The sequence below is a fragment of the Arvicola amphibius genome, chromosome 1 (assembly GCF_903992535.2).
Source record: "Arvicola amphibius chromosome 1, mArvAmp1.2, whole genome shotgun sequence".
In the NCBI taxonomy this organism is placed as follows: Eukaryota; Metazoa; Chordata; class Mammalia; order Rodentia; family Cricetidae; genus Arvicola; species Arvicola amphibius.
The window spans coordinates 155,045,688-155,058,960 of NC_052047.1; the positions used below are offsets into that span (position 1 = coordinate 155,045,688).

A 13,273-nucleotide genomic window follows, 5' to 3' on the forward strand; every position below is an offset into this window, starting at 1 on the left:
TGAGGGCATCAGACTTGTAGAGCTATTGAGGTGTGTGATTAAGGAGTTTTGGAATTCACACATGTTTAATACATGAGAACATTCCAGACATTGAAAAGGAGAAAAAATAAAAACAGAGCAAATACAAAAGTAGTAATGTATAAGGTTTTCAGCTCTATATTTATATGTTATCTATCCATTCATCCACCTATTCTTCCACATACCTATTATATATGTGTGTGTGTGTACATACATATATTATATATATTATTTATTTTATATTTATGCCTTGGAATCCAGAGGGACATACTAGGAAGACAAAATGAAAAATGACTAAAGATGCTTTCTGGCATAAAGACTCATATTGCTAAAACTTTTCAAATTATTTAATCCTCACAAAATACCTATGCAATAGCAGGCAAAGAACATTATTCTACATAATGGAACCTGGAGCTCAGATGCAGGAGGGTGCCCTCTATAGTGGTATATCAGTTATGTTTTAATAAATAAAGCTTGCCTGAGACACAGAGTATAAAGCAGCCACACTAGTCAGCCATACAGGACAGGCAGTGGTGACACACACCTTTAATTCCCATGGTCACACTAGTTAGCCATAGAGGCCAGGTGGTCGTTGTGCATACCATTAATCCTAGCACTAGAAGGAAATATAAAATGGGAGAAGACAAGTCTCAGTGTGAGGATTTGTGGAACCAGAATTGCCCATTTCAGTCTGAAATAGAGGTAACAGCCAATGGCAGGCTGCTTTGCTTTTCTGATCTTCAGTTAGAAACCTAATATCTGTCTCTGGTTTTTTATTTTTCATGCAACAGTCCTGCAAGTTCACACATGCGCAAAACCTTTGAGTCAGTTTTGGGAGACCCAAAGTTTGGTATTCTTCTATTACAGTTGCTCATCCTGGGAATGTTTTGTATTTCTCCTCTAGGCTTGTAGTACAATTTTAATGAAATTATAAAATATGTTTCCACACCAAATCAGTTAAATCAAGAACACACACTCTTTTCTCAGTAGGATGGCAGAGACACTGAAGAATTGTCTTTCTCACTGATGGAACAAAGAATTTAGCTTTCAGAAGTAGCTGAATAACAGACATTTCCAATATTCTCTTTGCAATGTAGGTGACACAGTTCAAACTGGCTAATAAAATAGAAAAATTTCTGTGAAGTGTATTGTGAGTTTCTATACATATGCAAAATTAAAAATTAAGAAATTTGAACTGGAGGTTTGGGTCATTTGGACAGCATGCAAATAGTTTTTAGTGCCAACTCCACTACTACATAAAATAAATTAAAAACTAAGAAAATGTTTATGAATGAATTAGGAGGTCCATAATTCAGAGACTTACTAGAATATAACTCTTTGAAACTTCAAACACTCAAAAGCACTTTCAGTGACAAGTATTTTATGGGTTCAAATAAAGAGCTTTTTTACTTTTTGTTGTTTTGAGACATGGTCTCACTGTGTTGACCTTGAGCTCTGAAAGATTCACCTGTTTCTGACGCTCAAGTGCTGGTATTAAAGGCCTGGGCTACTATGCATGTATAACACAGTTTTAAAATGAATAACTAAATAATATGAATTTTTAGAGAAGAGAATGACCATTTCCCTAGTCCAGCAGAGAGTGAGAATTTTTCAGTTGACCAGATTGCAAAAGGATGAAAGATAGCTCAAAATGATGGGCTGATCTTCGCAGACTCTGCTAAGCCAGCAGAGGGCAGCAGCAGTAGCCAAGTCCTCTAGCAGGAGTGGATGCTTCTTGGGATAAACTCCTCTTCACTTTAGCCTACAGCTCTTAGTAAGTACTGCAGGTCTTCTATTATAACTAATAGTTGCACTTTCAGGGGAGAAGAGATCATTGGCCAGCTTTTAATTATTGTAAACAAAACATCAGGAAACAAACAGAAATCAATAGCACAACGAAACGCTCTAGGCTAGACAGATGGATTGGTGGTCAACAACACTTTCTGCTAAACCAGGAGAACTGGAGTTTGGATACAACACCCATGTCAGGTGGTTCACAAATACCTGTAACTCTAACTCCAAGGGATGTGACACCCCTACTGGCTCCCAAAAGCACACACACACACACACACACACACACACACACGATGTATACACTCACACAGATACAAGCATATGTATATTCACACAATTAGAATAAAATAATTTTTTAAAAAATTCTTTAAAAAATTCTTGGCAATCCAGAAAATGAGAAAAGACCAAGTGTGCTTTTTTTTCCTAGAATTCTTTTCCAAAGCAATTTGGAATTTACACACTCTCTTTTGTAATTGATACTCTGTAGGGACTCAGCTTGAGATGACTGTAGCCATGCTGAGTTAGTTATAAATGCAATGAGTTCCTCAAGTAACATGACCTATTATCCTTACACAGTTTTCTAGTATAGTAAAAGCAGACAACATTACTGAGTAACATGTGGTGGGAAAAGTCAATTGTTGAGAAAGTTATGTCTACTAAAGTTGCCACAAGCTCTGACCTTGAGTCGGCATAAACACTTGGGAAATTAATCTCATGTATTTGTCTCTAGGGGAAACCATATATCATCTCCAGGGCAACCAGTTTGCTTTGAAAGTGTTCTGAAGTCTAAAATTATCTGTCTTTGTAAATGAGAATACTATTGTTTTTCTATGTAAGTTTGAGTAATAAATAATATTCTAGTATTATTTCTATTCATCAAAATTATACAGATTAAGCATATATCATCCCTATGACTCTTGACAACTATATGTGTTCCCAATAGATGGATTATATACACGAGATAAACACACAAGCAGTGGGAACACACCTATAGCTCTTCTTAGGGAAGAACTGCAGTTCTTACAGAAGAAATGAAGTGACACATGAGAGAAATTACAGACAGGAGCAACTGGTCATTACAGTCAGTAACTACACAGCTCTTCCAGGTGGGGCGCCCTATCAGAGCCATTCATCTGGTGGGCTGACCTTCTGGATACTAGTTGTCACCTCCTGTATGCCACCTACTGCCTTCTGAATGATAATGTCAGAGACACCCCAAATTCCATGGTTAGGAGTCCCACAAAAATCTGAAGCCAAATTGTTTATAATTTATAATGCTGCTGACCCGAGGACAGCCCCATGAGGGGCAGCTGCAGTTCACCCAAGGCTTTGGTGGGTCCCCTGGCAGGTGGCCTGAGGCTTTGTCAGGAGACAGACAGATAGAAAAAAGCCATGCAGAGAGAGCTTGGGTAGGGGCAAAAGGGAGAAGGGGAATGCTGTGGGACAATGGTCTTCTACTTTGTAAAGATTTGTCAGTTGTATTTTAATAAAATGCTGATTGGCCAGTAGCCAGGCAGGAAGTATAGGTTGGGCACCCAGGCAGAAAACAGAAGCAGAGCAATGAGAACAGGAGAATTCTGGGAAGGGGACAGCTCAGTCTGTAATCGTCACCCAGATACAGAGGAAGCAGGATGAGAAAGCCTCATTGATAAAGGCACTAAGCCACATGGCTAATACAGACAAAAATTATGGGCTAATGTAAGATATAAGAAAGAGATAATAGTAAGTCTGAACTAATAGACCAACCAGTTTATAATTAGTGTCACCTTCTCTCTATTTCTTTGGGACTTAACAACTATGGGACCAGGCAGGATAGAAACCTCAGTCAAGAGTCAACAGGGGAAGAGAAGAGAGAAGCAGAGGTTGCCTCTCCAGAAGAAAGGCAGACAGACACAGAGGGAGAGGGTAGGAGAGTCTCTTGCCTAGACAGAAGGGAAGGATTGGCAGTGGGCAGAGCTTTTCTCTTAAAGGGACAGGATACCAAGGTGACAGCCTCCCATCCCTAACAAATAAGTTATCTGCAATTGACAGCCACTGGTAAAGAAAACATCTGCGTTCATCAATAGAATCTCACTGGATATATTAACCACATATCAGGGCATTTTACCCACTAGGAGCTGCCTAGCACAAAACAAATTCAATAGTTTTTTGTAGACTTTTTTGTCTTATTTTGCTTTGTTTTGGGAATGTTTTTTCTTATTGTTCTTTTGATTGTGTATTTTGATTTCTGTTATTGTGGGGTTTTTTGTTTTGTGTGCTTGTTCTGAGAAAGAGGAGAAGTATAAAGTTTGTTAGGTATGGAGAATCTGGAAAGAATAGAAGTAAGGAAACATATGATCAAAATATATTGCCTAAAATTTTTTTGAATGAAAAGCAGCAAAAATAAAAATACAATACTTTTTTAGAAATGTTTGCATGGAGGTTAGTTTGTGGGATATATGGTTACACTTTATTTTTGACATATTATTTGTGTATGGATACTCAACTCTGATAGCAGAGTTTATTACAAATACATTTTATCTCAGTCTTCACCATTATAGCAGAATACCAAAAACAGTAATTTATAATTAACAGGAATTTCTTGTCCCATATTTTTGGAGGCTTTGGGGTTAAAGATTAAAAAACCGAAGACTGAAAGACAAAGTGGGAGCAAGAAAATTCCAATGTCATGAAATATTTGAGCTTATAATTCAGTCCCTCAAACAAAATAAATCAAGACAAAAATTGTTTCTTCGATCTATTTCATTCATCTTTCATTTTGTTCTTTAAATTGATATTTTTGAATGTCCCATCTCTAAAAACACGGGCTATATCTGTTACTTTATCTATTCTACTGTCAATGTTCTGGATTATGTTTTCAATTTTATTTATTGTGTTTCAGATTCAGAATTTATTTGATTTTTAAAAAGTTTTTAGTTCAATATTTCAATAAATATTTATTTTAATTTTGGTTCAATTATTGTATTTCTCCCTTATTTGAATTTTTTTAAACAATAAACATTTAGAAAACTCTAAATGTTCTTTGAACATCCTTAAAGCAGATATTTTGAATTTCTTGTCTGGTATCTTATGCATCTCACTCTAGTTATGAGTCACTAACACTTTATTTTGGGTACCTGTTGATGCATGTTGATGGTCTCTTGATTGTCCTTGACTTTTACAGTCATCTGTTGCTATTTGTAGATTTGAAGAGGTAGAAACCTACTTCAATCTTTACAAAAAAGCACTTATCTGGCAGTGCACTTCAAGAGCAAGCCTATCTGGGGATCTGAACAATCTGGTGTAGACTTTGCACCTTGGGCTCCACAGTGACTATTGCAGCACCCTGATGTTGTCATATTTTGGAACCGGTGATGTAATGGATTAATTTAGGGCCTGGTCCTCTCTGAGACAGGGAACCCAAGGTATTTCTCTCCCTTAATCTCTTTTGTTTCACAGAGGTCAGCAGTCAGAGATAGGTTTGAAGCTTCTCCCCAGATGCCTAAGACAGGAACTCGCATGATTAGAATGCTTGTTTCTGATGTTGGGTTTGTGTGGGTAAATGAAAAAGTCTTTGCCTAAGGCAGATGTGATTATCGGTCCTGTTGAAGAGGCACAGGTTTTATTAAAATTAATACAACGGAATGGATTGTAGGAGCCAGATTATACAGGCCCATATTCCTACATTGTATGGCAGTCAGAATTCTGTGTGACCTACAAGGCACAATTTGCAGCTCCCACACAGAAGGTGGTCACTTAGCATTTTGATAGTGAGACAACCTGATGCCATCCTAAGCAAGTGGTCAGCATATGCTAATGTCGTTCTGCTCCTTCTTCTATTGTAATTTAGGAGGTCACCTGAGGTAGAGCTGTTTTTCAGTCTTTGTGGCACAATGAGCATGGGCATGGACTTGACAAGAAGCACAGCTATGGACGTGACCTACATCATTTCCCCTGCTACCTAGGAAACAGAATGCTAATGAATTTCCCCCTCAGTTTATGATTTGATATAAAAGCTGTTTGGATAATAAATGTGGGTAAACTTCAGGATTTGGATGAACCTTGAGACTCCCTCCTGATATTGTCATGTGAACTGTACCTCATTTATTCCCACACCTCCACTCTGGTACAAGAAATGGTTTGTGTCTGGGCTGGTACCCGACAGTGTATGGATAAGAAACTCTAATTGTTTCAGAACTAATTTTACCCAACACTTCTGGCTTCCCTCTTGTTTCTGCAGCAGGAAACTGGAAAGGGGTGAAATGTAAACAGAGCTTAATAAACATATTTATAGCATACAGAGGGAAATTGCACATCAAGCAAGAAAGAAAGATATTTTCTAGACAATCACAGATTCTTTCTAGTCCTAGTCAGCTGTTTTCCTATGAACCAAAAAAAATGCTGTATGAAAAGCTGAGAGGGCTTACACAATCAGTATCTCAAATTTGCATAGTCATCTTCCTGGGCACACATCTGTGGGGATACTGGAATCTTCTGACTCTCAAGACAGCCAGAATTTTGCTCTCTTATTTTTTAATGAAAATCAAAGTCCAGAGTACATTCCCAGTCTAATGATTTCTGTAAAACATTTACCAAAACACTGTGAATGCTAGCATTTTAGAAAAGATCTGCTGCTTGTTATTTGTTCTGAGCAGGCTCTGTGTGGATGCATATTTATAGGTAAGGATTTATCATAGAAGAATGGTGATTCCCTGTCCTTTCTCTCATACAAGGTGGGAAAAACCAAACGGTTGTAGAAAGGAAATATTGATCTTTTTGTGGGTGTCTATACAGTGAAAGTGGGGAGTTTATTCAACTTGAGAAGTGCATATACCTACTAATATGTACCATAGGGAAAATCTTTAATTTTTATTTTCAGGTTATAATTTGATTACATTATTTCTCCCTTTTCCTCCCTCCAAACTTTCTATATACCCCAGCCTGCTCTCTTTCAAATTCATGGCCTCTTTTTGAATTAATTTTTATTGAATATAAGTATTTATATACATATATTCCTAAATATAACTAACCTGTTCTGTAAAATTTAGCTGTACATTTTTTAGAACTGATTTGACACTGAATAACGAAATGGTGTGCTCTTCTTTGGGGAAGGCAACCTCTTCATTTTCCAAATTTCCTCCCTGGACTGTAGTTATTTGTGTAGTTTTGAGGCCTTTTGGACTTTCTCTATCCAGTTTGGTGTGTTTGTTGATGTCAAAATTCTTGAAATATCTATGGCAGGTTTTCATTCCAAACAGATAAGAACTATGGAGATATTGTGAAAGCTAGGTAGTACATTTGGTTAGCAATATTTGCAAAGAAGTATTATGCTCCAGCAACTTTTATTCAGTTTCAATAGCACAGGGATGCTGGACAATTGAAAATGTCTTTAATTTTTTTTATTGGATACTTACCAGAAGAGTAAAATGTCTCAGACAAATCTAAGAAGGAATATGATGAGAAATATGAAGAACATAAAGTGCTTTCACTGCTAATCGATATTATTTAAAAAGAAAGCTAGCCTAAAAGATTTGATATATATTGCTCATGTGATGAGATATTTCTAAAATTTTAATTTTTATCTTAATTTATTTTTTTTATTCTTCTATATTCTGATGATTAATGCATGAGAAATGTACATAAACTCACACATGTTTAATCAAAGTCTGTGTACTAATTTATTTTATGTTTCATCCTTTTAATACTTCTCTACTTCTACGTATGTACAAGAATTTTTATATTAATAGTTACTTAGAGTAGTGACCGACCATGAGCTTATAATTATAAAATCTCATCATAGTTTGGATATAATCACAGCATTTTTGTTCCATTCCTTAAAAGTTTTATAAAATCTATTCTTTGGATTCATTATCTTTGCCTAGTTCTACCTAGATATATTTTCAATAAATAAAAACTCTGTCTGAAGACCCTAAAGACCACAAGGGTTTTATCCACTAACAATGCTATGATTTCCCAATTTCTACAACCTCTTCCGACTTCTCTCTGCTCCTATAACTGGGCATCACACTTGTGTTATCATTGCACATTTTTATTCATTTATTTGTGTGTGTATGTTCCTCCATATTTCTCAAACATTCTCATGTTATCCAATTTGCTGACATTACAACAATGCCTATGATTTATACCAAATTTACTTTGCCTTTTGTGTTTGTGACACTCTTAGAAAAATGTTTCCAGAGAAAACAATCAGTTGCCTATAGGAATATTAGACCCCTACTATTTTGTTATGCTCTAGGACATTAGGATAAATGTAAGAAACCTTTTCGCTGCTTTTACCAAGAGATAAAGTGTGGCCACTGGCATCTACTGAAAATCTGTGGATTCTGTTATATTGTCAGCAGTGTACATGATTGTCTTCAAAAACAAAGAATGAATTATCTTGGCCAAGATGCAATAGAGTCCAATTTTAGTATCTCTGCTCTAATGTTACCAAGAAATGCAAATAAAAGTCATGTATTAACATTGCCATGAATGAGGAAAAGAATACTATACAAAAACTACAGACAGTATAAGAATAGTAAGAAAATAGCAAGACAAACAATACTAAATGTTGCTTGAAAGACATAGAATTTTACTGATGTAGAAACTTCTTAGAATATATATGTAAATGAAAATAATTTAAATGGAGTCTCCAAATAATATGGGAGACAGGGCCCCAACTAGATATCATAAGCCATGAAATTAAACCTTTAGAGCCAGGATCACATAGAATCTTTTGAGTTATTGGCCAAGGGGGTCCCATGAATTTCAAGACATCACAGACTATTGTAAATTCATTAGTTACTCTCTATAATCTGGTGGTAAGGCCCTATTGCTAAGACCAACACTTACTTATAGCATTGAGAATAGAGAAGTTGAGCTTGTGCATAACGAGAACTTTCACACTACTGAATAGTGTCCATGTTACTGGAAGATACTTTGCACACCACTGGAAGAGAAAGGTCACCATCAACATTTCCCAGTTACAAACCCTGTGACATAAAACAGTGACCTACCTGCAAGACATACCAGTACAATAATGGCACAAATGTTATAGGAGTAACCAACCACTTTTTAAAATCACATTTAAGGCCCTCTCTGTCTAATGTAGCACATGCCTGATAGTGCTACTATGGCCAAGAACCAAGGTTAGATAGCCTATGAACTTGGGGGAAACATATTGTATTATTCTACTAAAGGAACATAGAAAGAAAATGATTCCTAATGCCATACTGTTATACCCATAGATCAGTACTCTCTCAACTCATGTCATAGAAAGTTCTTCTTCTAGTAGATGGAAATTAGCCCAGAGACCCAAAACTAGACAATGTGTTGAGGATGATTTTGGAGCTCTTTGTCATAAATAAGACATGTTTTATTATTTTTTATTGATCTCTACATTTTTCTCTTCTTCCCTTCCTTATCTCCTTCCTCCCCTTCAACCCTCTCATTTTCATCACATCTCTCCTTTAAAGACTCGGGGATCTATGTGAAAGAGAAGGCTAAAAAATTATAATAACCAGAGGGGATTAATGATTCCAAGGCAATGGTGTCTTTCAGACACAATGGGACTAATGAACTCACAGAGACTATGGCAACACACCAAGACTTACATAGATTCAGATCAGATGGGGTCCCACGACAGAGATAGGGAAGCATAGTGAGCACTGGGTCCCACCTACAACCAAGGAGATAGCTTTTGAAAAATGACAGCCTCTGTCAAAAGTAAAATCTGTTTTCTCAAATGAGGTGTCACTGGGTTTACTAACTACACAAAACAAACTTTCTGATATTTTTGTGAAACTTTTGTTTTCTTTTGCTTTTTTGGTATTTTTATTGTTCTTTTGCCAGTTTTTTATTATTTTTATTTTTGTTTCATGCTGTATTTCTTTATTTTTGTTTATTTGTTTTATTTGAGAGAGAAAGAGAGAGACAGAGACAGAGAACATGAAATTGAGTGGGTAAGGGGGTGGAGAGGATCTGGAAGGAGTTGGGGTTGGGGAGGAGGAAAAAATCAAAATATATTTCATGAACATAATAACTAATAAAAAGAAGAAAAAAGGCATCAATTTAAATAGACCTATAACCTCTAAATTATAGCATCACAATAGTTATTAAAAGTCTCCCAATCCAACAAAAAGAGCACAGGGTCAGATGTTTTTAGAACAGAAATCTATGAAACTTTTAAATACGAGCTAATACCAATGTTCCTCATATTATTTCACAATAGAAACAGATGGAACATTGTCAAATGCATTTTATGAGGGCACAATCACCCCAGTATCCAAACCACACAAAGATTAAACAGAGAACAAGAATTACAGGCTAATTTCCTTTATAAACATAGATGTAAAACTTTTTAGAATGCAAATCAAATCTCAGAACACATCCAAAAGATTATCCACCATGCCCAAGTAGGTTTCACCCCAGAGATGATTGGACAGCTTTACATATGAAAATCAATCAATGTAATCCAACATATAAACAAGCTGATATCAAAAACCCACATGATTATCTAATCTGATGTCCCCTACCAATAAAAAGCTGTTGAAGAAAATCCAAAGCATCTTCATGATAAAAATCTTGGAGAGAGTAGGGATACAAGAAATATACCTCAATATAATAAAGGCAATCTACAGCAAACTTTTAGCCAAACTCAAATTAAATGGAGAGAGACTAAAAACAAGTCCAGTAAAGTTGAACAAGACAAGGTTGTCCACACTCACCATAAAAATTCAATAGATCTAGCTAGTGCAATAGACAACTGAAGGAGATCAAGGTGAATTAAAGTTATCCAGGAAAGCATCCAAGTATCACGATTTACAGATATAAGAGACCTCAAAAATTCTACCAGTTAACTCTAACAGCTGATATATACCTTCACCAGTGAAGTGGCTAGATATGACCACAACATCCAGATCCTATTGGTTTAGCATTGTTATGATATAAATCTTTGCGTCTCTTCAAGGGTCCTATATCGGAAGGTCTTGCCAACATGATGGGTAATAGCAGGAGCTGGAGGCCCTTGGGAGAGGTTCTGTGCCACCTTTTCAGATGTTATGAATGCCTTCATAGGTTAAGTTCCTGAGAGCAAACCTACTCCTTCCATTCCAAAAAGGCACAGCTAGAGGGTGTACCTAACAGAAAAGAGTTCTACAGGACAAGAAACATACCAATGTCTTGATCACGGATTTCCCAGCCCTGTGAGAAATAAATTCCTGATTTTTATATGTCTGTGACTCCTGATCTTTAGAGGTAGTCTGGACACACTGTGTAAAGGTCTTCCCACTCCTGACTTGCTATTGTTGCTAATCTTTTTATCTAAGGTATCGGAAGAGATGTTCTACTTACAGGGTTCTCAGATGCTGCAGGTTCTGGAGAACTCCCTGAGGAAGCACCTGCCTGAAACCTTAAAGGTGAGAGTAGAATGTTTTCATAGAGACTGAGGATCACACCATGGTAAGGCAGAGGAGGGAAATAGTCAAGACTCACTGAGCACTGGCACCATGACACTCCTCTCACCTATCCTTATGCTACCAGAGCAGAAAGAAATCTGAATAATGTCACCCGCACAACATTAAAAAGGCAAAGTGCAGCTCCCCATTGCCTAAAACAAATGTCACTGTTTACTCACAAAGGACAATCACAATTTTTATCAGACCCAGTCACAAAATAAAAACTTGAAAGAATGTTTAAGATATACATCAATAATAGTGTTTGCCTAACCTGTGCAAGGTCCTAGGTTTAATTGCCAGTAGAGAAAAAATAATTTTCCTGATTCTTAAATGACAAATTACTATTTAGTTGAAACCATATTGAATGATACTAAGTAAAAGGATTCTGATCTTATTTAAATTTTGCTTTAGTTATGTCCCCAACATGGCTCTAGCAGGGGAAGAATTTTTTTGTGGCTACTAACAGGATTTTTTAAAATTGATTCCTTTTGTACTCTACATTTTTCTCTGCTCTCCTTTCTGCCTTTCCCCTCCTCCCTTCAACCCCCCTTCATTGTCTCTATGCTCCCAATTTACTCAGGAGATCTTGTCTTTTTATACTTCCCACGTAGATTAGATTTATGTAAGTCTCTCTTAGTGTCCTCATTGTTGTCTAAATTCTCTGGGATTGTGGTTTGTAGGCTGGTTTTCTTAGCTTTATGTTTAAAAGCCACCTATGAGTGAGTACATGTGATAATTGTCTTTATGTCTGGGTTATTTCTCTCAAAAAAAGTTTTCTAGCTCCACCCATTTTACTGTAAAATTCAAGATGTCATTTTTTCTGCTGTGTAGTACTCCATTGTGTAAATGTACCACATTTTCCTTATCCATTCTTCAGTTGAGGGGCATTTAGGTTGTTGATTATACCAGGTAGTCCATGAATTTTCAGCCAGAGTGCCTCAACCTCCCTAGTATCTGACATAACAGACATGTATCACTAACCCTGGCTAAATCTTAACTTAGATGAGAAACCAGGATCCACACATATTAACAGCCAGATGATGCAGAACTAAAAATGACATAGTATGAATATTAAAGCAGCAATCACAAAAAATGCTTCAAGGCATAGTAAGAAAAACACTAGAAAGAATGGAAACCATTTCTGAAATGTCTCATCTTCATGAAATTTGTCTGCACATGAAAAGAAATAAATCTGATATCCAAGAAAAACTTTTATTAGATTCTACATCAAGAGAGTTAATGAGTTTATTAGTAAATTGCATCATTTTTTATATTTTACCTCAATATATAAAAGATACTGTTGTTAGAATAAGCAACTAGACACTAGGAACCATTTGAAAAATTAATTTATTATATCTCTTCAACAAAAATTTCATAATTCCATAGTGATGGTCATTGTTCTAGTCAAATATGCTGCAGCTTCCTATCACTTTGTAATATGATGACATTTCTGCTGGCTTGAAATATTTAGGTTTATGGGACTGTCTTCCACATGAATCAGGGAAACCCATTCAAGCTCAAGGCTCTGGTGGACAAGTGGCCTGATTTTAATACTGTTGTTATTCGACCTCAGGAGGAGGTAAGTTGCAATATAGAATAAACATGCCTGTATCTCCACATGTGTTACATTCCTAGCATGTGTCTGGCTGGATGGTTGATGCCACTGCCTATTCTGATTATGAAAGATAGAAAGGGGTTGTACTGATGTCAACCAATAACCTGCCTGAAGGATAATTCACAAAAGTCCACAAGAATTACAGGATGTTATAAAATGATCAAGAAGGGAAATACACAAACGTATAGTAATAAGCCATGGAGAATGGTGACTAAAGGTACAGCGGGTACACTTTCATTTTTACCCACGCTTTTGTTTTACTTGGCAGCATAGTTCCTCCATCAGCAGTGGCTGATTTGAACTGCGAGCACACTTTATCGCTTCATTATTTCTTACATATTGTTTGTAGGGATTTAGAGACAACTGATGAAAAGTATTATCAGCATAAGATCATGTTGATACACAAAAAATG

General features: G+C 36.3%; 2 protein-coding genes across 3 annotated transcripts in view; both read left to right on the top strand.

The window, feature by feature from the left end:
- The window catches only part of LOC119812899 (glycine N-acyltransferase-like protein Keg1), a 51,749-nt gene that overhangs the window by 31,065 nt on the left and 7,411 nt on the right, over positions 1-13,273 (top strand). The window contains exons 1-3 of one of the 2 annotated variants that reach the window (XM_038327920.1): positions 6,401-6,471; positions 11,118-11,207; positions 12,718-12,825. In XM_038327920.1, coding sequence (XP_038183848.1) covers positions 11,130-11,207; positions 12,718-12,825 — 186 coding nt within the window. In that variant the 5' untranslated portion in view covers positions 6,401-6,471; positions 11,118-11,129. Of the gene's footprint in view, positions 1-6,400; positions 6,472-11,117; positions 11,208-12,717; positions 12,826-13,273 lie in introns of those variants that run through there. The other variant, XM_038327928.1, reaches the window with a different exon arrangement.
- Positions 6,365-13,273, top strand: part of LOC119812916 (glycine N-acyltransferase-like protein Keg1) — a 46,694-nt gene continuing 39,785 nt past the window's right edge. Inside the window, exon 1 of the mRNA XM_038327956.1 lies at positions 6,365-6,471. The gene's annotated coding sequence lies outside the window, so the exon portion shown is untranslated. The remainder of the gene's footprint in view (positions 6,472-13,273) is intronic.